This window comes from Martes martes (assembly GCF_963455335.1).
Source record: "Martes martes genome assembly, chromosome: 7".
NCBI classification, from domain to species: Eukaryota; Metazoa; Chordata; class Mammalia; order Carnivora; family Mustelidae; genus Martes; species Martes martes.
Window position 1 is genome coordinate 118,455,577 of NC_137894.1, and position 26,422 is coordinate 118,481,998.

Sequence of the window (26,422 nt, forward strand, 5' to 3'; positions counted from 1 at the left end):
GGATGGGTTAGCCTGCTGATGGGTATTAAGGAAGGCAAGGATTGTATGGAGCCCTGGGGGTTATATGCAAACAATGAATCATGGAACACTACATTAAAAACAAATGATGGTGACTAACATAACATGATAAAAAATTATAAAAAAATAAAAAAAAATTAAAAAAGAGTGTGTACTCTTTTTTCTTCATACACTTCTCCAAAATACTTAAGAAGTTAATGAAAGTATGAACAGCATGAATTTGATTGAGAACTTTATGAAGGGTAAATTTTATATCATTGGGATTAATCTCTTATAGTCATTATGCAGGAAAAACAGACTAAATTTCATATATGTACTAAATGCAATAAGTCAGCAAAGAATGACAAATACCATAAGACTTGTGGAATCTAAAAAACAAAACAAACCAGTAATTTTTTTTTTTAAAGCAGGTCACATAAATACAGAGAACGAACTGATTGTTGCCAGAGGGAGAAAGGTGGTAGAGATGGGCAAAATGGGTGAAGGGAAGTGGGGGATACAGGCTTCTAGTTATGGAATAACTAGAATGAATAAGTCACAAGCATGAAAGGTACAGCACAGGGAATAGTTAATGGCATTGTAATAGCAATGCATGGTAACAGATGGTAGCTACATTTGTAGTAAGCATAGTATAACATACAGACTTATTGAATCACTATGCTGTGCACCTGAAACTAATGTTACATTCTGTGCCAACTATACCTCGAAAATAAATAAATTTCATATATAGATTCCCAATCACTTAGCTTTCTTCTTCATTTTTATGTTTAAAAAATCCCGTGTTGTATTTTTGTCATAATAGTGATTGCAAAGCCGATCACACTACCTCTTGACCATTTATCTCACCAATGGCCTGGAACTTTATGTGATATAATAATTAGAATGTAGAGTTCATAGTGACTGAAAGAGAACAGCAATTCAATATGGTTGTTCCTTGCTCTGCTGTCAAGACGGGGTCCTTAGGAGATAGTCATAATTTCCTTCCCAGTAAAGTTATCTGCAATATATCTGTAATGCATACACAAGTGTCCCCTGAAATTAGAGGAACAAAACTCCCTCTGCCTCTCCCTCTGACCCAAGTGAGATCCATTTCTCAATGCAGATCAGTCAAGTTTACACAAGAGAGAGGGAAGGGGGATAAAAAGCCTGCTTCAACAAAATGGGAACAAACTCTATCCAGTATGGTGGTTAGAGTCATAGACTTTGGACTCAGATATTTGAGTTCAAATCTTGTCCTGCTTTAGCCTTTCCAAACTTCAGTCCTTTTATGTACAATGGAGATAATCTGGTTCATAAGACTGTGGGAGGCATTAAGTAAAATATCAGATGTAGAGTACTCAACACGTGGTACACTCTCATCGTCTTCAGGGAGGCTATCACTGCTGAATTCCCAAGAAACTGGGACAATAAAGAATTTGATCAAAAGAGGCTCAGGAACCAGAATATTTAGAGAGGGATGAATGGGGTAGGGTGGGTGACGGGGGTGAAGACAAGGAGGAACTGAGAGGGGGTGAGAGAAATGGGGCCATTTTCTCCAGCTTTTATCAAACCGCAGCTTCCAATCTGGGGTTTAGAAATCTAGGTAATCATCCTAGGAGCCAGGGGTGCAGAAATGAATTGTGATAAGCTCAGCTGTATTGTGGAAAACATTCTCAGCAAACTGCAGAGGAGAGATAGCAGGAAGATCCATGGTTAATGCGCTGCTCTTAAAGGACTTTCATAATTCACTGGGACACATGGGGATGTTTTGTGCTTTTGCCTACTCATAAACAGATAATAAGCACAGTGACTCACTTGTCAAGCAGAAAACTTGAACTTCTACAGTAAATCATCTCCTTGCTGCAAGCCTGGAGAAAACTGGAGGTTAATTTATCCTCAATTCATTTCAACGTTCACATGGTGAAAAATACTGCCATATATGGAAAAGAGTCAAATGGGCTTTGGAACTTTTCCTGAGGTAAGAATTATAAAAATTCATACCCATAAAGAATGCATATTAATATATTTCCTATGCTCACATATAAAGGTTGAAATGATCAATATAAAATTAGTACTTCATTTTCCCCCCAAACACTTTTATATCCAATTTTTCATTTGTATCAAATAGCAAATACCATTAGATGGGCAGGGGAAATGTTATCTCCACATTAAAAATGAGGAAACTCTGCCTCTGAGAGGTTATCTGGTTTGTTCAAGGTTTCAGGGAGCTAGTAAATGAAGGAACAAAAACTGTAACCCCAAACCAAGAAGACGCTCCAGTGGACATCACCGATGCTGCTGTCACGTATGTTCACATCCCATGTGCGTCGATAGATTTTTATTACAGATGTTTGGCAGACAATGCTGCAGTATAAAAATTTAGACAAGGACATGTGTTCAGACATCTCATGGATATTCCCATGATTTGGCCCTTGAGTAGAGTGCCTGCCTCTGATCCTTCCTGATATCACCTTTCAGGATGGACATTGTGGAAAGTGTCTACTCTTGATGCAGAGAAGTCCAATTTCTTCCTTTTCAGAAATTAAATAAACCTACATCCCTTTCCATTGAGAATAATGCCAGGTGAGTGTCTGATGTCCCAGGTGTATCTGGACCACACAGTCTAGAAGGATACAGTCACAGAAACAGACTCTCTTCTCTCCTTCTCTGGATAACGGCATTCTGATTTTCCATTGAGAAGCTGCCCTCTCCTCTCCTTTCAGTCACCAAAATCAGGGTGTGAGCACCCTACACTCTAGAAGCTGGCATGGTCTCTGAGAACTGACCACTGCATACCTCTAACCATAGCGACTGTTTAAAGTGGGGAACAAGGGCAGGGGAACCAGAATCATGACTTTGGCCCAAACTATCAGGAACGAGACTCTTTACATTGGATTTTTTAAGCTGTGGGTCCTAAGCCTGGAGGTGCTGGGATCCATCTCTGACATGACAGAAAATCTTTAACTACAAAAGGCAGAACAGGAAGATGGCAAGAATGTGTTCCTAGCAACATGAGTTGAGCATTTGATTTCAGCCAGACTTGAAATTGCCCCTGGACTTTTCCTCTCTGGACCAATAACTTTTTTTCCCCTAGGACTGTGTGATTTGTCGTGGGCCTCCAGAAGAATCTGCAATAAAGGAAAAACTCCTGACCTGGGAGATGTGAAGCCTAGGCCAGTCTCTGTCATTGAACTTTGGTAAATTATTTTGTGTCACTGGGCTGAGATCCCTTTATTTATAATATTAGAAATCAGTACTGGATGTTCTTTAAATGCCTTTCTAGAGTTGAATATGGAAGAGGAGAAACTGTGGCCAATCTTCCACCTTGGGGAAGAACTAGGAAGAAAGTTATGTCTTTTCATGAGCTCTTTCTCTGTTCCTGGTACTTTCAGGATAGCAGAGGGACAGCCCTGTCCTCCATCCAATAAAGGCTACTGCAGAGAAAGGCCTTGCTCAGAACTTGTTGGCCACACTGATGTTCCAAAGAGATGTTATCTCTTCTTCCCCACTTCAATTCACTCAACCAAGTACACCACATGATTTTCATATCTCTTCAAATCTAATCAGCACACCAAATGACCAAATAATTATTCAGTGCTTAACTCTAGCAAGATGTGGTGCTAGGTACTGTGATTATTAGCAGTCTGTTTTTATGTGTTTCCTCCTTGGAAGGGACCGAATACATTTTCACCAAATGAATGCCAGAGAAACAGATGAGCTTTGGAGTAAAGAGGAAGGAACATTTTGAAGAGTACTTAATCCTCCCTACTATCCACCCACCCATTCTTCTAGCACCCAATGACCAGGATATTGTTTCTGGGCTGTTGACAGTAGTTCTATTTTCTGCTATTGTTCCCCAGTGGATGAAACTTTAGCTTCAGTAAGCTAGACTTCTGTCAAAGTGAATGTAACAACGTAATCGTACACAATTTGCCAAACATTTGTTGAGCTGTGACATCACATTTTTCATACTATATTTGCATGTGGGAGAGAAGCTTATTTTATTGCTGCAGAAACTCCATTCCCATCGATGGTGTGGGGGGGGAAACCCTTAAATTGGTACAAGATATCTCAGTCTCTGCTGGCTTATGCAGTCTCTTATGAACTTATTTAGTATTTTTTGGATAAAGAGTCAAATGCAAGACTCTTCTTAGAACTCTTCTTAGATATCCACAAAATGGCACCCCCATAAGATGGCTCTTGGGTGGAAAGAAGAACTTACCTGTTCTCTTTGTGTGGGGAAAGGGGTGATGTCTACCTGCTGCCCTCTTGTCCTCTCTTGCCTTTGAGAAGAAGTCCTGCTTGTCCACTTGACATCCTCTAGGTAGGAGCTGCTGATCCCTGTAGTCAGCATGACTTATCTTGTGACCTAGTGGGGGTCTCGTGTTCCCCTTTATCTGTGTCTTTGCTAGAGCTGCAGATCTGCTACGTATCAGCTGCCTGTTCCATCCCACCCTGGCTCTAGGTGGTCCATCTGCAGCCTCTGCCATAGGGGTCCCATTTTTCCCACAGTGATCCATGTTAGCCAGTTGGCTTTCCTTTCTCTTCCTTGCCTTCCCACCTTTGAGAGCATGTGAGAATGCTTGAACCTCTTCCATGCCCCACATGAGCTGACCAATCACCAGATCTCTTTTTTGCATATGCATGGCACGCCCCATCTACTTTTCTGCTTCCTGCTGTTTTCCCATTTTTGGGTGAGAGTTCCTTGAAGGTGGCCCCTCCCCAGCCCCTAAACAGGGTATGGAATGGAAACCCTTTCTGCTTCTGGATTTTCTTATTGACCTTTCTAGGTCTGACCCCAGGGACATGTCCTCTCTCTTGCTCTAACTTTCTCTACTCCATGACTTTCTTCTAGAATCAGAAGGTATATTTGCCTCATCTTCCTGCCCAGTGAGGACTCACAAAGTAATATCTTCTTGGGGCACCTGGATGTCACAGTCAGTTGAACATCTGCTTTCAGCTCAGGTCATGATCTTGGGTTCCTGGGATTGAGCCCTATGTTGGGCTCCCTGCTCAGTGGGAAGTCTGCTTCTCCCTCTGCCCTTCCCCCTGCTTGTACATGATCTCTCTCAAATAAATAAAATAATTTTTTTTTGAAAAGATTTGAGAGAGAGTGAGAGAACATGCACAGAGGGAAAGGGAGAAGCAGACTTCCTGATGCGTGGGGAGCCCTATGTGGACCTTGATCCCATGACCCCAAGATCATGACCTGAGCTGAAGGTAGACAGTTACCTAGCTGAGCCACCCAGGCACTCTAAAATAAAATCTTTTTAAAACAATATTATTTCATGAATTATGACTTTTTGATACCTCCCTCCTTTTTCCTGAGCAATAAACTAGGCTTTAATGAAGCTTGGGCATTGAGAGAAGATCACTTATATGGGAATGGAAAGTGTAAACATTTTGGTATTTTCTAAATAAGATTCCTTTTACATTTAGAATATATATGGAACTCTATGGTCATTTCCAGGAAGGGAGCCGAACATGGGCTTGAAGGACATACAGAGGTGAATAAAACATGGTTTCTGCTCTCAAATAGCTTTTGACCTACTGGTGAGGATACAGCCACGGGCTTAAGGCATGCAAAGAACCACATGTGGCCTGCACCACAGTGCCGTGAGCTCCGAGAGGTGAATGGGTTATCCAGCTCCCTCAATTTGGCAGCTTTTAGTCTAATTACTTCTCATAAATTCTGCAAGTTAGGGACCACAGCCAGAAACCTGATTGGTCACAGTTTTTGAGCCTTGATGATTTCTGTCTTAGCAACCATAGGGTAGAACTGAATTTGAGAATGGAAGGGACCCACAACTATACTCCTTACCTGTGGGCTGATTATCCGTGGCATCCTCACCGTGGGAGAGGCTGTCCCTTTATTCTGGGTAGGGGTAATTGATAAAGAAGGGCCTGGGGTAGGGCTGCATTATATTAGAGCAGGAGTTCTCAAAGTAAGGCCCACCCACATCCGTTACTGGGGAACTTATTAGAAAGGTCCCCTCTCTACCCCTACTGGATCAGAAGCTCTGGGAATGGGGATATAAAGGAAAAACTTACTCAGTTTTTCCCTACGGTGTATGTCTTATGTGTCTTTTGTACTACTCACACAAAACACTCCACTTCTGGCACTTTGGTCACTCAGCGTGTGAGGGTCCCCCCCGCCAACCCCACCAGCAACAGGCAATTCTGCAATACCAGCTCCATATCCCACAATTTCACACTTTCTGATGCTTTCCACCTGGAGTAGGGTCAGACTCCACTGGGGGAGGACTCAGTTCCACACGACTTCCCCCAACCATTTCAGATGCCAACTGCAGGCAGTAGGTCCCAGGTTACCCACAACTTCTGTTCAATTTGGCTACAAAGGAGGTGCCTATAATCTCTTCTTGGGTTCCATTAATTTTCTAGAGCTGCTCACCAAACTCTAGGAAACTGGTTCATGTGTGTGTTTTCTAGAGTTCTGTTCCCCACTGAGCAAGAAGCCTGATACAGGACTCGTGCCAGACCCTGGGGTCATGACCTGAGCCGAAGGCAGGCACAACCCACTGGACCCCCCAGGCGCCCCTACATGGACCAGTTTATTAAAGGGTATGCTAAAGGATACAGATGAACAGCTAGATGAAGAGATTCATAGGGTGAGGTCTGGGAGGTCCCAAGGACAGGAGCTTCTGTCCCTGTGGCGTTAGGGTGCATTAGCCTCCCGGTGTGAATGTATTTGTCTAGCTGGAAGCTCTCCCAAATTTGGGGATTTTTAGGGAGGCTGCCTCAGGTAGGCACCATCAGTCATTAAATCCATTTTTAATCCTTTTCTTTTCTCAAGAGAATGGGGGGAGGGGCTGAAAATTCTAGACTTCTAATCATCTCTTGTTCTCTGCAGTGACCAGTCTCATCTACACCCCATGTAAGAGCCTACCCAGCCACTCATTAAAACAAAAGATACCCCATCACTTAGGAATTTACAAGACTTTCGGGAGCCCCATGTCATAGGGATGGGGTCAAAGATCAAGTATGAAAACCAGAGGTGGCCCTAGTGCTTTTGTCATTAGGAAATCCCCAGGGTTTTAGGAGTTCTGCGTCAGAAATGGGGATGGAAACCAGCTGAGTATGTCTTATGAGAAATCACAATGTTGAAGGGGCACAGCTCTTCATCTTAACAGGTCTTCCAGGTGCTTCTATTGCATGCAAAAGTCTGAGAATGATGGCTCTAGTCTCCAAAACTGTGCAACTCAACACCTGGACTCAGGGTCTGGCAGCATCAGCATTACTTGAAAACTTGTTAGAAATGCAGCATCTCAGTGTCTGCCTCAGAATTATTGAGCAAATCTCTTTTAAACGAGGATTCCCAGGTGATTCTTACAAACATTAAAGTTTGTGAACCACTGCTCTAGTGACTGGACTTATAGTCAACCTGGCTTGTAGGTCATAGGTAGACAGGATTATTTTAAAGAAAAGTATGTTTCTTTCTCCCTCTGTTCCAGCAGGCCCTTCCAGTCAAAACTTCAACATCTGAGAGGCAAGTGTCACACTAGAACTCAATTGTGCACACAAAAGAGGTAGCTTTATTTTTTTGTAACTGGTCTCTTCTTCCTTTTGAGTCACCTACCTGCTGGGTAGCAGGGTACAAAAAATTATTCTGTTTGTGAATTAAAAATATCTCCACCTCCTCCTGCATAAACTGTCTAATTGGGTTAACTCAACTCCTTTGGAGTAAACACTCAATTTTTCAGGTATGTTTCACATATCCTAGCTCCTCCCACAATGGCTCTGGAGTAGAAGAGACTACAGGCTCTTGTAGTGACAGGGTTGAGGCCAGGTTAAGCTGCTGAAACAGCATTCTATGCAAGTTAGAAAAAAAAAATGTGTCTTCCTTAAGACATTTTCTTTCCTGTCACACTGATTTTATTAGAACACTTTGCTGCCAATGCTCTAAAGCTGCCATAATAAATGTACAAATCTACAATGCCTGTGAAATGAATGGTGCCCCTTAGACATAGGTTTCTTGTGCAGTGCTCAACCTGCACAACTGTATGCTAATCTGTATTTTTGCACCACATTGATATACCTCATTATGAGTATGGGGTTTCTCCCAGAAGCTTGCAGCTGCCTGTAGGGAAAGCAGATTACCAGCATTGACTATTCTCCCCCACCCACTCTGGAAGTTCCTATTGCTCCTCTGGTCATGAAGTTCAACACTTGTCTCTGATGTATTTATTCTAATCCTTCTTTGTCTCCTCCCCACAGTCCACTGGTTCAGGAGGTTAGGCTTTTTAAATTTCTTGCATAACAAGAGCTTTGTTTATATCTTATGTCCTCCCTTCCCTTGGCTTTTTGAAGACTCCAAGTTTAAGTCACCCAATCTAGTTCTTTATATGAAATGTGAACTGAAGGAGTTTTAAAAATTCTTTTATTTCTCCATAATGTCTGGCTTTCGAGACTCTGCTCACTAGTGACTCACAAATAATATTGACTTCCTTTTTCTAGCTAAAGTTCACCCTTTTCCTGAAGCATGAAAACACATCGGTTCAGTGCCTGGGCCCCTCAGATCAGTGGTATTTACTTCATTTGAAAACATATCAGGAAAGGTCTCAAAAAAATTGAATCATTTTACCTTTCTTCTGCAGAACCTTATTGAAGCCTGTAAAAAGAAGCTCAAAAACGCCAATGTCATGATTTTTTTATTTAATTTAAATTTTTTTTAGCAATTCCCTGATGTGAGAGCCTTGGTAGGCATTTTTTGAGTCCCAGCTTGTAGCAAGAAACAATTTAAACAGTTATTTTTTTGCCATTTACTAACAAGGGCTGCTAACTTCACTGGCTAGGTGTGTCCTCACTGCCCTTTCATCATACCTCCTCAGACCTTCTTCTTCAACAATCTGACATCATCCTCATTTCCATGTTCCAAAACTTTGGGGCTTAAAAAAGTGGGGAACGCCTGACTCAGACTGATTTGAAGAACAAGGAGTCTTATCTGGTTCACGTAACTACAATGCACAGAGACGCATCACATCATAGGAACCAGGTCCAGGGCTCGGTGATTCCCGGACTTCTTTCTTCCATGTGATGGTAATTTCATATCTACAAGATGACCGTCTAGATTCCAGCACTGTGGCCGCAGAGCACATTATCCAGGGCAAAAGCAAAAGCCTTTGTCCCAGCATTACAAGCAGGTTAGGTCACGTGCCCACCACTCAACCCATCATTGGTCCAGGGCATTGGGCTGCTCTGATTGGCTTAACTGAGGTGTATACCCCAGTTCGGAAGCCAAGAACTACATGGATTTTGAAAGGAGTGTCATGTCAGTCAACCTGATGCACAGGCATCTGGGTCATTAGCCGGAATATACTCAATCTTATCAATGAGCCTTATGTCCCAAGATAGGGAGGCAACAAAAAAACCAGTGAGGTGTAAAGGACCATGACAGCTTAGATAACGTCCCTGGTAATTGTTAGCCTCTATTTTCTTAGCCTCATGTAATTCTCCCTGATTCTGATATAAACCTGGAAGAGGAGGGCATCCCAGGAATGACGAGGTTGGAATTTCCTATAGCTTGGTGATATATGGGCTGGGAGTTACAATTAGGTTGACTTAAAGAAAAGGCAGCAATATTTTTCTGTAGCACTGAATCAGTGAACAAACTCATGCCATTGTAGAGTCTGCAATAAGAGCAAGTCAATTTTTTAACATCTTACTAAAAATTTAGGGAATGAACATCCTAAAATTTCTTGAGTAAAGGATGATAGATGGAAATCAACATGACACTTCCTGTTTTTATCCGTTTAAGATGAGTAAAATGTCATTGGTAATATGTGCTTCTGTTTTTTTAAAAAAAATTTAAGATTGTATTTATTTGAGACACATAGAGAGTACAGGAGTGGGGGGTGGCAGGCAGAGGGAGAAGCAGTTTCCTCGCCAAGCAGGAAGCCCGATGTTGGGGCTCAATCCCAGGACCCTGGGATCATGACCTGAGCCAAAAGCAGATGCTTGACTGACTTAGCCACCCAGGAGCCTCTATCATTTCTTAAAAGGAAACTCTTTCTCTTTAAACTTATTTTCCCATATAATCTTAAAAAAGTTTTCAACCCTAAATACAAATTGTTCCAAGGATTTCAGATACTCAGCTCCAGGGTTAGGACAAAGGGTGAAATTGTACCATTCTTGGTTCACTCCATTAATTGACTTATTACTTATTCACCCAAAAAGCAATCTTGATCACCAGTGAGAATAATGTTTACAGTAGTCCTTTTAGGGGTCAGAACAAGATCTGCAGAGCAAGGAGAGTCTCTGCCTATCTCAGACACTGCTGCAGCAGCATTCCTTAGCATCAGCAACTGTCAATTCCATGAAAGGGTGAATGGCATGAGAAAGGATATTGTTCAGTTATCAATATTTTTAAAAACACTAATAGAACCTAATAGATCTGGCACTCATGCTCAGGCTTCCAAAGGCTCATGGTACCCCTCTCTGGGGCATTTCTACAAAGGCACTTTTTAGTCCATTATTTTAATCCTTTGAGGTGATATAATTAACTGTGAAATGAAATCAGGTTTTCCAAGTTAATCCATTTGTAAGTAAGTGTCAATAGTCTTGGAACCAAGACCAGAGATTTTATAATAATTTTGAAAAGATTTCTGTTAGAAGGATGTTTATGAGTTCAATTACACGTCCAAGAAGGATCGATGCAGTGACGAGAGCTCACGTTAATATTTTTCATAGCACTGGCAAGTCAAATCATTGTAGAGCAAGATTTCCTAATTGTATTTGATTCAAAATTTATTGAGCATACATTTCCTAGATAACAAAATTTATATTTTTATTCTCAAACTTACACCAAACAATATGGAGGCTTTCTTAGCTTATTTCTTTATTGGCTTGCTTTTTTGAACGCATAATTGCAACATCTTTTGAGGAATCATAACCTATTTCCTAAATGTGTAAAAATTCACTGGTGTTTCATAAAGACTTAAGAAAATTATAGGCAGAAGAAGCAGATTACAGGCCATTACATATTTAATGATATGCAAATGCTGTTAAATGATGACTGCATTACTCTTCTTTGGGAAGGAACAGATTCAACAATTCAATGTAATGTACATTTTTAGTGCTAAGATATATCAATAATAAATTTGAAATTGAAAATCATACATATATTGAATTACATCTTGAATTTCGTAGATAATTTTATTATAGTAGACAAAATTGCAAACTTCTGATAGCTCAAATATTTTGTTTCTACTTATGTGAAAGGGGGTGAGTGTTTTCTAACATGGGTAAGATAACCAAACAAATACAAGTTATCCATGTTGTATCCACATCCTGCAGAAATTACACAGTTATGTTCTCTTACATGTGGACTGACCAATTTTGAGCAGCTGGAAAAAATGATACTAAATGATACATGGTTACTAAGGTTGCGGAAAGCAAAGGATACAAACCGAAGTTCACCATTTCCTCTTCTTCATTTCTAATTTATAGGGGATATTTCTTGTTTCTCGGGTAGAACATCACCATTACACTACTCTGCCCTTTGGGAGTGACAGTGGGAGGGGTGGAGGGGGGGCGGGCAGTGGAAATACAATGTTCTAAATAGAACATGATCGACATCTAGTGGCCACAGGCAAGGCCGCTGTGTGATTTTTCTTGGCCAGCGACAAATGATGTAGCAAAAAAAGGATCTTTGGAGAAGAAAAACTCTAAACTCCTGCATGGCTTTCTTCTTCTCCCTCACCCACGTTTGACCCAATTTTGCCACTGTCTGCTTCTTCCTGCAACAAGAGGCATTCAGCAAATGCAACTAAATAACATGAACTTAATCACATTGTGCTCTATCTTTAAGCTGTATGAAATGCCAAAGAATAAAAGAAATGGTCATTTTTTTAAAAAGTTGAATCCAATCAAGTGTTTATATTATGAACAAAGAACAACACAGGACATTCCTGCTTTCTTTTAAATTAACCTCCTTTTATTCTCCCCCATAGGTGTCTGCCCAGAAGACGTAAAAAAAAATATCCCAGTTGGAACTGGATTTTTCCAGAATACCATTTTCCAGAATAGTCCTTGGTAGCCATTTCTGCCTGAAGGAAAGAGAAGGGAGTAGGGATTGGCAGGGAGTATCTTGACAATGCCCCCCCCCCGACTTCTGATCTAGTAAACAACAAAATGAAAACACCCACAAAGAGGATTATTTTAGAAATTAAGGAGGTAATATGTGTTCTCCTCATTGGTATTAGGCATCTTGCGCAATAGCACAAACTCATGTTAAAAGATCCCAGGAATTTTCGTTGGTTTGTTTTTGTGACACGGGACAGGTTGTTTGTATCTATGAATCTGTGCTATTCGTGTGTGGGTGTGTGTCTGTTGGAGGAACAGCCTACTGATTCATGGCAGGGTCACCCGATGGACCTGGACAAAGAAGTCTATTATCACAAAGGCCTTCTTGGGTCAGGGAGTTACAGTAGCTGTTGTGTTTCCATAGCAACCTGTGGATGGGCTCAGCCAGGAAAGAACAGAGGCCCCATGCATAAATGACAGAACGATGACAGTGGTGTCTGGACTAAAGGAAGCCCAGGGTGAGATAAAAGTGTTGGAAAAAGAAATGCTTACATGCCATGCACCACAGATTCTATTTTAAAATTGGTACTGCATATTTCAAAATAAGTAAGTCAAGTTCACAAAGTCAACAGAGGCAATTGGCAAATAATTGTTTATCTGATCCTAACATTTAAGAATGAAAACATAATGTCTTGGGGAGAATTTATGACTTAAACTGCAAAGAGAAAATGGAATAAATGAGGTTGGGAAAGCAGATTTGCTCAGATTGCCCCTATGGAAATAATGCTATATTATTTGACCCCAACGAGGTGGTTATCTTTGATGTGTTTTCACGTCTCCTTCATCCACGAAGCTTCTTCAGACGAAGTAGGAAAAATGGAGGTTTTAAAATCCTGTGCTCAGTTTCCTCACTGGCTTATCTAAGATGTCTGAGTCCATTAGATTAAAAAATCGGGGTGCCTGGGTGGCACAGTCAGTTAAGCATCTGGCTCTTGACTTTGGCTCAAGTCATGATCTCAGGGTGGTGAGATCGAGTCCCATGTTGGGCTCTCCATCCAGCAAGGAGTCTGCTTGAGCTTCTCTCTCTCCCTCTGGCCCTCATCCTAGACATGCGCTCTTTCTCTCTCTCTCTAAAATAAATGAGTAAATCTTAAAAAAAATAACATTCTGAATAAGGAAATAAAAAGTCTGGAATTTAAACAAATTAGAAATGGATGTCCACCCCTCCGTTCATGGTGACGTCCTCAGTGTGTGTCTCCTCAGCACTATGAACTCCCAGGAGCAGGCACTACTGAGAAGATGCCACAGAGCCAGGAACAATGAAGGCCCTTCAGTTACCTTGACGGGTGTGTTCAGCTCCCTGGAAGAAGTAACCAGAGCAGGGGTGTGCTGGAGCTGGCCCCGGTCAGCTCACATAGCCATATTCCTACCCCAGGGCCCTGGGAACATCTCTATCTCTTGGGTAGCTGTCCACTAATCCTGATAAAGATGAGAATAAGTAATAATGAACATCTAGACATCTCATCACCTTCTGCAAAGTCGTTTTCACATCTACTTGTTAAAAGCAAGTGCTATTCTTGCCTCTGCTGTGGACAGAAGCTGAGCCTTAGGGAGAACACAAAAATTCTTTAAGGTCAAATGGTGGGTGGTCAGTGGTGCTCCCGTCTGGGTCTTCTGCCAACAAAGTCCCAGGCGATATTAGCTGTAGGGTCTTTCTTCTTCCAGACATACTTACAGTTTATTTATTTTTTATTTTTTTTTAAAGATTTTATTTATTTATTTGACAGACAATGATCACAAGTAGGCAGAGAGGCAGGCAGATGGGGGTGGGGCGAGCAGGCTCCCTACTGAGCAGAGAGATGGATGCGGGGCTTGATCCCAGGACCCTGAGATCATGACCTGAGCTGAAGGCAGAGGCTTAACCCACTGAGCCACCCAGGCACCCCCATACTTACAGTTTAATGGAGGATTGTAATTAAGAACTTAAAAAGCTTCTCAAAACTGAAAGCTTAACTTCCCACTGTCAGAACTGTAGAAAATTTTAGATCATATCTAGCGTGCTTTGCCCTAAAATCTGGACAGTATCCTGCCACCGTGGGTCCTCCAAGACTGGCTCTGCTCAGACATGATGGATACACTGCTCAACAATTTTGGCGGCCTGGTTCCTTTTTAACCTATCCTATAACATTCCAAATCATTGATTCTTTGTTAATCATTAGGTAGGACATTCTTTTTTTTTTTTTTTAAGATTTTATTTATTTATTTGACAGACAGAGATCACAAGTAGGCAGAGAGGCAGGCAGAGAGAGAGGAAGGAAAGCAAGCTCCCTGCTGAGCAGAGAGCCCGATGCGGGGCTTGATCCCAGGACTCTGGGATCATGACCTGAGCTGAAGGCAGAGGCTTTAACCCACTGAGCCACCCAGGCGCCCCTAGGTAGGACCTTCTTATTAAGGGTGTCATGAATTTATATTTGCCACATCTCTTTATATAACCAGCTGAGGTAAAGTCCTAACCAGCTCTCTGTAACAGATGAGCTTAGTTACTATCCATATGATTTATTATATTTCCAGAAGCGTTCATTAATAAAATAACCCCTTTAATAAAATAAAATTAAATAAAGCATTCATTAATAAAATAATCCTCCTTATCCTGATCTAAGTCCAATGACTCTCCTGAACAATTCTTCATGCATATAGACCTTTTGCATCTCTAAAGAAAGAAATGGTAGAAATGTTAAAACAAATAAACATAAAGGAGGAAAAGCAACTCTGGAGGGAAATGATTTGGGGGAACAAGCCTGGCTTTGCTTCCAACTAAATGTGTGATCTTGGACAAGACACTCAATCAACATCAGAGTTTCTAGAAATGGGCAAAATTGGTTTTGGAATTCTTAGTTTTATAAGCATTCAACTTAAAGGCTGCCAGTAATTTATCAATAATTAATCAAACAGCCTAAACTATTTTAATTACTCTTCATTTTAATGGTGTATATTTAGCTTTTAAGCATGTAGATGTATCTGTGTGACCAGACAGAATCTATTAATTCTCCAGAAACTTTATGATCAGAAAAATACAAAGAACAGAGAATACATAAGTGACCTCGAAACAAGGTGGTTTTCTTTTGTGTACCTGAACCATCACAGAAAACCTTAATAGAAATGTAGTCAGTTTGTGTACTCACTGATTTTACTATTGAAAAGATAGTCTTTCTTGTTCCCAGGATGTTTGTTTTCTAAGGTGAGGGACCAAGACATTTGTTATCAGATCATTTTGTAAGAAAGGGGAGAAGGACCAGAGAGGAAACAGGAAAGAGAAAGAACGAGAGAAGGAGTAGTGTATGATTTAAAAAAAAAAAAAATCCTTAAAAATCTGGAAAAATACTTTGGTTCATAAAAAGTTTGCTTAAGGAATGCCTACCTAAAACTAGGCAGGGTAATTTCCACAACGAGAAAATATAAACATAAAAGAATATATTTTATCAAGATTCTCTAAATATTCTAAGTCCAAAAAGAGTCCCTGACTGTAAGATTTAAAGGAATAAGTGCCTTTGGTGTCTACGTCTTTTTGTGTAGACATTAACTTTCTGGTAATTTCAGCTATGTTGTACTCAAATGTAAATTTTTTTAAAATTATGATTTTAAAGAAATGAAGAAGACCTCTGAGCAGCCGAAAGAGTTTACACGTAGCCCATAGCTTTATATTACGGAAGACGCCTTCAGACTCCTATTTGCTTTTCTTTAGTAAAAAGTCTTACAAGCTCAATGACTAGGTTTCCAAGCTGACATAAGCTTCATAAGGCTTCGTGAGACCGTTTCTTTTGTAACCCCAGTACTTAACACAAAGCCTAGTACATAGAGGGGCTCAATAAGTATTTGTTACTTAATGAGAAGATTAGAAGCAGTATTTAGTAGTTGGGGTTGCTGGAGACAGTTACATACAGTTGGGAAAAGTGATAGCTGGTGGTCTGAAATCTATTGAAAGAGTGACAGAAATCATGAAAACTGGACACAAAGCTCACTGAATTAAAGACACAGATTTCCATATATCTACTAACCTCTGAAAGGTTATAGCATAGATAAAACAACAACAAAAAAACAAACCAATTGCTATTGATAATAATGATCTTGAGTCATTAAAATACTATTGAATTTTTTAATACTATTGAACTTTATTTAATATTCAATTTAATAAAAGGGAGCCATACAGTACACTTCCAAAAGATTTCCATTGAAGAGGATTAAAATATTCAATTGAAACACTTTGTCCCCTCCCATGCTTAATTTCCTTTTCAAAATGTAACCTTGATGTTATGATACTGTGTACCTTAAAAAAATTCTTTGCTTCTATTCCAGGATTTCTAATTCCATGGTGTCTCTTGTAGACATAGAAAGTATGCTTTTTCTTTGTCCTTTCGAGTTATTAAGCTTCCCAGTACAGAATTTTAATATACTCCACATATCAGATCTTCCCGTTTCAGTGACAAAACAGTACAGAATGGGATCTGCAACACAGTTTAAACTTGTTAATGCAACCGTGATTCTGTACATTTTGTAAGTCTGCTTCCCAGACTTGTGGTGAAAGGTAAGTTTACTGAAGTTCCCATCATGCTCTAAGATGCTGCGAATCAGCAGCATCACATGAAAGGGAGTAAAACACAAGACAAAAGTCAGTGTGATGCTAACCAGAAGTTTTATGATTCTCTTCTTTTCACTGTTTTCCGTGGCTTGGTTATGCTGCACGGCGTGGTAGACCTTCTGGTTGCAAATCATGATGATGACCAAGGGTATTGCATAGCCTGTACACGTCCTAAAGAAGTTGAAGCGGATTTGCCACTTCTCCAGGGGGTACTTGTCATAGCACAAAGTAAAATTAGACTTTTTGGCATCGCAATATTCTATAGTGGTTTCATCTTCCCACAGAATGATACCATTGAACAAGGTTTCCAATACCCAGATGGATAGGCTGACCATGAAGGCAAATCTTCTTGTCCTTAGAAAAGAAAACCTCAAAGGGTAGACCACTGCTAAGTAACGATCAATGGCGATGCAGGTGAGGAAGGCCGTGCTGCTGTAGAAGTTCATGTACATGAAGAAAGCGCTCCCCTTGCACAAGGCAGGAGAGAAGGTCCAGTTGTCATTATTCCAAGTGTAATCAATCCATAGAGGGAGAGTTAACGTGTAGAGCAGATCTGAGAGTGATAAACTGAAGAGGTAAATTCCTAGCTCATTCTCCTTCTTGGCTTGCAGAAAAGACACACATAGAGATCCGATGTTGGCCGGGACGCTGACTATGACCACAAAGATGTAGACAATCGGAAACAGATAGTGATCCAGGTCGTGCTGTTCTTCAATACACGTGCTGTTCATTTTCTTGCATTAAGGTGGCAACTGCATTGGTTCTTAGAAGGTAAGTAGCAAGGTAAGTCTCGTTTCCTTCCAGTTTGCTTTTAGCATCTCCTTCTTTTTTACGAATATGTGCCCGTTTTTCTTTGCTTTCAAAAGTTCCAATTCAATCATTGGTGCTTTTAAAAGGTGGCTGTAGGTCAATTTTCACAAAGATATCAATAGTTGGAAGCCAGAATCCAGCCTCCTGGCAATTAGCCACAATGGTCAGTAAATTTTAACGAGCAGAAGTCCAGGTTCTTATTACCATGGGATGATGAAGAACCCCAGCGACCAACCGGGCCATCCCTCAGCATCGGCAGAGTGTTGTCCTCATTTTGTTTTCCTTCACAAAACTCAGGAGATTGGTGCATATGTGAATATAGAAGGCTTTGTTTTCACAGAGATTGACATCTGTTTTTAACATGCCTTTGTTTCTGTAACGAAAGATGAACTCAAATAGCTTAGATGTTTAGCGGGTGCCTCATGCTTTTGAAACAATCTTCTTTTATTTCATTTCTTGGAGATATCAAAAATGTATTAAATTACAATGAAGGTGTTTAAAAAGGTAAATTATTTAATTGACTTCAGTGAATAAAATCAAGCTGAGACATGTTTCTCTATTTCAAATAAGAATTATCCACAGGGTGATAGATCAGAGGGAATTCTATTTCTCACTGGACACGATCACAAAACTGAAGTTACAACATTTTCGGAGCTAATAAAAACGGCCGATGTATTGATTTGTTTGTAATCAGTAAATGCTTTTGAGTTATATGAACTGTATAGTTACACGATTTCAAATGTTTCATTTTGTATGCAATCTAGGTATGAGGTACTTTCACTATCAGCTCCTTAGCCAAGAAAATAGAGTCACAAGAAATTTAACAAACTGAAATATTGTAAAATAAAGCGGCTTGATGAATGTTCATAATTAGACAACGCTGCCTCTTTTGCTTTCCCATTGCTTCCTTCATGGGCATTTTATCTTTCCTGTACTTTTGTGAAAGAGAGGGCAGAATGTTCTTAATTCTGGGCAAAATCTTTCCACCATCAGTGTCTACCTTTGTAACTGATTGTTTGTTAGCTTAATTTTTTCAAGGTCTGTTGTTATAGATTCACATGGGAACAGAGACTCCATCCTTCTTTTCATAGTGGAGTAGAGAACTACTTTAGCCTCTATTTCTTTGCTAGTGAGGCCTATTCCTGCTTTGGATGACTTATGTGATGGGGAGCTTACACTCTGTAGAGTCACTGTACAGGGAAAGAAAGATTTGCCTTCTTGCTATGTTCTTGAGGACACCAAAACCACCCCTTTCCAAGTATGAATGAGCCTTGAGCACAAGAGAGGCCTTGCCACCACAAGCCACAGGATTCTGGTAGCAGAAAAAACCATATTCAGAGTACCTACTTATATGTCAGTCTTAAAGTAGAGAACTAAAATCCCCCAAATCTTCTTGTTTTACTACACCTAGAAATATGAACAAAATGTGAAAAAACAACATTTAAATTAATAGGTGAACTTCCGGAGAGGGGAAAAAAAAAATTGGGATGGAGAAAAAGGAAGTGGGAGCTAAGATCAGGAAGGTACGTGAGCAGAAAACTCTGGACGTCCTGGAGGCCTGTGTGGGTTGGAAGATGTGACTAGAGCCTCTAATGCAGAGAAGCTAGAGGCAGAATGCAGACGTGTGCAGGCAGGAAGTGGTTCTCACCATAGCACACGTGTGGGGGTGCTGGAGCCTCTGTCCTCACGCAAAAGGTGAACTAGAAAATAAACGTAAGAAGCAACAAACTGGATAGCTTCTTGCGGACGGTGGGGAGAGCTGGCAAGTTCCCTGTCTCTGCTGTTTCCGTGAGGAGCCAAGATGAAAAATCCCTGAGGATTCATGGCCTCTGGTTGGTCCTTTCTTGGGAATAGGGCCTGAGTCTACACTCTTAGTTTGGTCCTGTGATCTGCACACCAGCCAGGAACTCGTGCTGGATCTACGTGCTCAATTTCATCAGTCATCAAGGAAATACAAATGAAAACCACAATGACACCCACCTGAATGAATAAAATGAAAAAGGCAGAAGTTGCTAAGTTGTGGTGAGGCTGTAACGTGCCTGGGACTCTTATATACTGGTGGTTGGAAAATTGTTTTGACATTTACATATACCGTGTGGTTCAGCAATTCCATTTCCAGGTATCTGGTCAACAGAAATACATACATGTGTTTACTAAAAGACGTGGGGTAGAATAAGAATGTTCACAGTAGCCTTATTTGTAGCATCCCCCAAGTGGAATGAGCACTTGCAGAATAGAGAAGTAAATAGATCAGTAAATAGATAAGTATATATTAACACAATTGAAATGTATACGTCACTGAAAATGAACAAATTATTGTGGCATACAATAACACAGTTGAAGCTCAGAAACATAATGCAGAGTGATGGAAAAAAGCAGACACAAAAGAATATATACTAGGTGATTAAAAAGTAGGTAAAGTTAATCTACTCTTGTCAGAAATCAGAGCAGTGGTCCATTTATTAAAGGCTTTCTATGTGCTAGGCACCCTTTAAAATGGCATGCATATTTGTTATAACTTAGGTGTTACTACATTTCTGTGCCATTTATTATAACCTTATAGTACAAATAAAGAATTGAGCCACATATAGCCCGGAAATACCTATTTAATCATGGGTAGAACTTGGCCATGATCCTAGGTTGGAATGCTAAATAAAGCTTCTTGGCTATTTTGCTTTCTGCTTTTTACATAAAAATGCCTTAGAATGCTGAGGTGTTTTTGTGGCAAAGTAGACCAGCTTTGTTGAGAAAGAAAATAATTATTTTCTATTTTCCACTAAAATAGTAGCACCAATAGATTAATACAAGTCTTCTCTCCATAATAACATATCTAATTAAAGAAAATAATTTGTGAATAATCATTTCTGTAAATTGGATAGAAGGTGACCACAAGTTTTCTAGAACACATCACTTTCATGTTGTCTGTTAGACTCTACCGGCTTCAAATAAACTTGGAAAAATCATCATCTCACATTGTGTCCTCCCACTTAGTAACAATGTGTTGTTATGTGCCCACGGATTCCTCTTCTATAATGGATAATGTATTGGATTTACTTAGACAGGCTCTAATTTTTCCTGCACTTGATTTGAGAACTAGATGGCTAAAAGGAACATTTATCCTGCTACCACACTCAAAACAATCTCCCAGTTCTTAAGAGTCATGAAGCTGAGCTTCGAAGGGTCTATTTTGTTGAGTTCAGGAATCCTCTGTGAATTATTTCAAAGCTGAAATTAAGTATCTCTCAGCACTCATAATGTATGTGGTAAGGAAGAAAACGTAGAGAAGACTGATTGTGGGATTGATGTATATGTAACATGATACGTCTGCATTGTTGCACAAATCATGTGGAGTTGAAGTCCGAGTCTGTCTTGTCAGTTCAGATGCACGAGGGAACCCTAGAGGGGTGCCTGGGTGGCTCGGGGCCCTGGGATGGAACCCCCATCAGGCTCGCTGCTCGGCTGGGAGTCTATTTCTCCTGCTCGGTGGGGAGTTTGCTTCTCCCTCTCCCTTTGCTCCTCCCTCGTTCATGCACTTCCTCTCTCTCTCTCGCTCATTCTCTCTCTGAAGTAAATACATAAAATCTTTTAAAAAAAGAAAAAAAAATGAACCCTAGAAGTTATACCACCTGCAGGCATGGCTGGACTGGCCAGAGAACCTGTAGGAATGTAATCCCACTGGTTTACAAACAGTTCATCGGCACTACCTTAAAGATACAAGTACTATATGTACCTAATGAAATCTGTAACAGAAGGAATAAAGATATTTTTCAGAATCTAAGGCTCCTGAGATGGAAAAGACCTTCAGGAGGCCAGCTGAAGCAGGATCAGAGTACCTATCAACATGACCTCATGGGCCTCCACTCAACAGTGTCCACCTTTGGGGTGCTCAGTCAGTTAAGCATCTGCTTTCAGCTCAGGTCATGATCTCAGGGTCCTGGGATCGAGCCCCACATTGGGGGGGGTCCCTGCTCAGCAGGGAGCCTGCTTCTCCCTCTCCCTCTCCTTCCCCTGCCCCCCACTGCTCACTCTCTCTCTCTCTTCTAAATAAACTAATAAATTCTTATAAAAAAACAAAAGCAAAAACAGCATTTGCCTTCTCAGGAGACCTCTGGTAGCATGATCTCATGGGTCTCCACTCAGTGATGTCTGCTTCCTCAAAGACCCTTGCCCCAAATTTTGCCCTTCAGAGCCCTCACTTGCAAGCCATTGGGCAGTTCAGGACTCGAGAGAATGAGCTTCCCATTCTCCTGGGTGGTACCACACCAATACCTAGCCTACCTTTCTTCACTGCAGAAGCTCCGTGACAGTTTTAATTGGCTTGCTGCACATTAGGTGGACAAACCCTTGTTTGATTTGGTTGTGGAGTATCACAGTAAACATTTAAATGTTAGGAAAAAAAAAAATAAAGAAGTCAGGTAGTGGTTGCCTTGGGGGAGGGGCTGGGTAGTGACTAGAAGAGGGCATGAGGGGGACTTCTGAGAATTTGCCATGTTCTGGTTTTGCTCTGAGTGTTGACTCCACGAACGTGTTTGGTTTGTAGACGTTCATCAAGCTGTGCACTTAGGACATGTGCATTTTTCTGCATGTATGTTATCTTGCAATTAAAAAGTTAGAAAGTGGAATCAAAGGCTCTGTGGCATGAGCTCTAAAGCATCTTGAGAGCCAAACAGCATCTATATCACCTGCAGCGGAGCACACAGACCTTCTTAAGAACTGATACCATTTTACTTCTTTTCTCATATAGAAACATAATTCATAGAAACCAAAGCAAACCATAAGTCATTTAAGCAAGATGAAAGTGAATTCACCAAAAATGAGAGTTTGCTATAGGAAAAAAACAAATATCCTAGGCACCTGGAAAAAGTAAATAGAAATCATCCCTTGAGGGACCTTCTCTCCACCTAGGCTTTGAAGAACTCTCTCAGAAGGAATGGGTGGTTGCCAGAAGGGAGGGGGCGCAAGGGTGAGCAAGCTGGGTGAAGGGGAGTGACAGATACAGGCTTCCAGCTGTGGAATGAGTAAGTCACGGGGATGAACGGTACAGCATAGAGACCAGAGCTAGTGTTACTGTGAGAGCGTTGTGTGGTGGTGACAGAGGGCAGCTGTGCTTGTGGTGAGCATAGAGTAAGGTCTAGAGTTATCGAATCACTATGTTGTCCACCTGAAAATAATGTAATATTGTGTGTCAACTCTATATCAGTAGAAAATATTAAATAAAAAAGAATCCTCTCAGATAAGAGTTTTAACAAATATGAGCTCATGAAAACACACACACACACACGCATACACACACCTACATTAACCACTATGCTTGAGAGTCATCAAAAATGAGGAAGGTGAGTAGCAAATCCACAAAAGCTTTAGAATAATTAATAGATTTACAGCACAAAATAAGTGTGTTAATAAGAAATAAAGGAGGGGTGCCTGGGTGGCTCAGTCGGTCAAGCATCTGCTACAGCTCATGGAGCCCTGCTCAGTGGGGAGCCTGCTTCTCCCTCTGCTTCTGGCCCTTCCCACCCTTCTCATTCTCTCTCTCTCTCTCTCTCAAATAAATACAAAAAAATCTCTTGAAAAAATAAGAAATAAAGGAAGGAATTAAAACTCCTGAGTAAAGAACAAGAGACTACAAAAGACAAATTGGCATATTTTTAATAAGATAGAAATAAATTTTCCAAAAATAAAATATGTAATAATTTAAATTTAAAAAAAATCAACACAGGGACTAACCCACTGATGAGCTTTAGCAGAAGAGGAAATTAATATACTGCAAGACAGATCTAAAGAAATAATAAATTATCAGAGTGTTAAAGAGATGGAAAAAAACCAAAAAGCCATGGAGAATAAAGCAAACACGTCCGTATATATTTAATTGGAGTTCCATAAGGGACAGAAGAGAGAAAATAGGGAATGTCTGCAAAGATAATGACTGACAGCTGTCTAGGACTGATGAAGGACATGGAATCCTCAGATTTATGAAACCCAGCAAATCCCAGCAAGGATTAAAAACAAAGATGGAAATCGACATCTGCTTAGACACACTGCTATGAAGGTGCTGGTGCAAGACAAAGAAAAAATGACCAGAGAGAAAAAAGTGGAGCACCTACAAAGAATGAACTGTAGAGTGACAAAGGACTTCATAGTGGTAATAACTGAGATCAGGAGACCGTGGGCTGATATTTCCAAATGGCCATGAAAATTTATGTCATCCTATAATTATATACAGGACAGAACCACATGTCAAATCCAGAGCAAAATTAAGGACAATGTAAAATAAACCACCACTGAGAAAATTGACCCCCAAAATCCTCATTAAAGAGATCTCTAAAGGATAAAAGTACAGAAGGAAAATGACTCTAGAAAAAAGTCTGAGTGACGGAGGATGGAACTCTGTTCTGGTGGTTGCACAGGGTGCCACCTATCACTAGGCTCATTTGTCTGGGAAGAACACATCAGCCATGAAAACATCCTTCCTTGGGACTAGGATTGAGAGGTCAGGGCAGGGATGGGAGAGGACTGGCAGTGGGTGCCCCCTTTTTCCTCTATTCATCTTAAGAAATATTCATCTTTTCTCTTAAGGAAGAAAAAAGATGGCTAAATGGCAAACATGATTTTAGGAGGATTTATAAATTTCTCAATGGACTGAGTTTCTTCCTCTGTAAAAATGTTTCTGCTTTGACTAAAACCACCACAAGATCAAATAGTTTGATGAAGCAGAATCAGAGTGTCTTCTCTGTGGGATAACAGAGCCGTGGTTATGAGGCTTTCGTTAGGCGTGTGGCTCCAGAGACTTTTTGAAAGGTTCTCACAGCCCTTGGGGGATTTATGACCCTGATGCTGCTTCTTTAAGTTTCAATCTTTATAAGTAAAATTAACACCCACTTTATAGAGTATTGTGATAATAAAATGAGAACACGCATAATGTTCCTGGAACATGGGAGACCTTCATTATGTATTAGATGATAGTACTGTTTGAATGACCCACTGCTAGTCTGTGGGTGTCCTTGTGCTGTCCCTGACATGTCCTGAGTGGAGATCATCTTTTGTCATCTACCTAGAGCATAGCAGAGACACTAGGAGCACTCAGAGTATAATTTGTATAGCAACGTTTCAAATATGATACCAAGCTCTGCAGATAATAGTTGTTGAATTAATGTGGGTGAATCTGAGATTTTTTTTTTTTTTGCTTCTGAGATTTTATTTTATTTTTTTAAAAAGATTTTATTTATTTATTTGACACAGAGAGGGAGAGGTCACAAGTAGGCAGAGAGGCAGGCAGAGAGAGTGGGGGAAGAAGGCTCCCCGCTGAGCAGAGAGCCGGATGTGGGGCTCAATCCCAAGACCCTGGGATCATGACCTGAGCCGAAGGCAGAGGATTAACCCACTGAGCGACCCAGGTGCCTTGCTTCTGAGATTTTAATGGAATACATGGTTCTTATTATTTATACCTCTTTTCAGATATCATTTTACTACTTTAATACAATTTTGACAAAATTGTTTTTAGAACCAGTGCTGAGAAATTTGGGTAAGTTTCTAATTTTGACTTCAATTTTTACCAAATGCCAGAAAGAGATAATCCCCAGTGTATTAAAATATATCTATTATTAACCAGCTCCTCAAATAGTACAAATCATTGATGACAATGTTTTCCTACACGTTATAGGAAACACTTCCTGACCTTCATTGATTGGTTTAATAGCTGCTTATTAAGACTACTTTGCGCCAGATACTGATAGCCACTTGTTAAGTAAGAATTATGACTTACTTCTTATTAACACTGGAAATCCTATTTCCAAATTTCACATTATTTCTGATGACATAGAAAGTATCATGAGCTCGTCGTACCAACCAGGAAATGGTGCGGGATGGCTCTACAGCTGGGAACTGGTAGACTGCTTCACAAACAATTCAGTTTGCCAATACGATGCTTCCTGAAAAGAGAATGGAGCATAAATATTCCACTTTTGTATATCTGTAGATTTACCTAACTATTTCTAAATGGCAATTTTGACATCCTTTTACCACCACCCAGAGAAGAGGAAACCACGTGTCAATCTCGTTTCTCTCTCTCTCATAAAGTTCTGCTTCATTGGATTCATTAGCCTAAACTCGATTAAAGGGTTGTGAACATTACTGATAATCATGTCAAAGTATGTTATCTACATAAAAATCTTATTGTATTGTTTAATCTTACACTTACCCATGTTTCTTGGGGTGACGATCTTGTCCACTGAGGAGCTGGATAGATCTGCTTGCACCGAGATGAGAAACTAACCCTAGTGAAGAGACAGGAAATTGCACTCATATTTCACCACTAAACAAAGAGGAAGCAGCCTCTTAATGAAGATTTACATTATCCAAGTTTGAACAAAAGAAGTCTCTTAAATATTTTAAAAGATGTTTTTGTTTATTAGTTACGGTAGAATAATTTTTATGATTCACTTTCCTCTTTGCATCTCAATCACAATGTATACTGATATATGTGTTTAGGTAATAGAAAACGTGCTAGAATTTCATGTAATCCCTCGCTCACTCATTCCTATATTCTGTCTGCACGTATATCTGTTATACTCGTAGGGCGTTGTACTGAGAGTGATGGAGGATCTGGCTGTGGGGCACAAGGACCTCATCACCCAGTGAGAGAAAGGCATGTTCAGTAATAACCATAATACAAGGGCAAAAAAGGATAAGTACTCTAAGAGATGTCCAAAAAAAGAAAGAAGAAAGAAAGAAAGGATGAATCACTGCATGTGTGACGTAGGAGAAGAAGGTCTACTTGGATTCAGTGGGATGAACTTCCTGGGAGAAAAGGAGCTAGGGAAGAATGGATGTTGAGTGTGTAATGAGCACATTTCCTTGCTTAATGGTGGCAACTTTGTGAAGACTTTTTCTCTTCCTTCCCTCCTTCCTTCCTTACCATTTCTTTCTCTTCCTTCTTTT

General features: G+C 40.3%; 1 protein-coding gene across 2 annotated transcripts; it reads right to left on the minus strand.

Moving 5' to 3' along the window:
* Window positions 1–15,029: 15,029 nt before the first annotated feature.
* Window positions 15,030–25,763, minus strand: GPR65 (G protein-coupled receptor 65). 2 transcript variants are annotated; one of them, XM_080807516.1, is made up of 4 exons: window positions 25,683–25,763; window positions 25,248–25,413; window positions 19,466–19,608; window positions 15,030–17,858 (listed from the first exon to the last, which is right to left on the minus strand). In XM_080807516.1, exon 4 carries the CDS (start codon window positions 17,404–17,406, stop codon window positions 16,384–16,386), a length of 1,023 nt encoding a protein of 340 aa, XP_080663642.1. In that variant the 5' UTR covers window positions 17,407–17,858; window positions 19,466–19,608; window positions 25,248–25,413; window positions 25,683–25,763; the 3' UTR covers window positions 15,030–16,383. The 2 variants fall into 2 exon arrangements, with proteins under 2 accessions (XP_080663642.1, XP_080663643.1); XM_080807517.1 differs by lacking the exon at window positions 19,466–19,608.
* Window positions 25,764–26,422: the final 659 nt, after the last annotated feature.

Excerpts from the sequence above, each read along its gene's own strand:
- GPR65 (XM_080807517.1), bottom strand. The coding sequence starts at position 17,406 with ATGAACAGCACGTGTATTGAAGAACAGCACGACCTGGATCACTATCTG.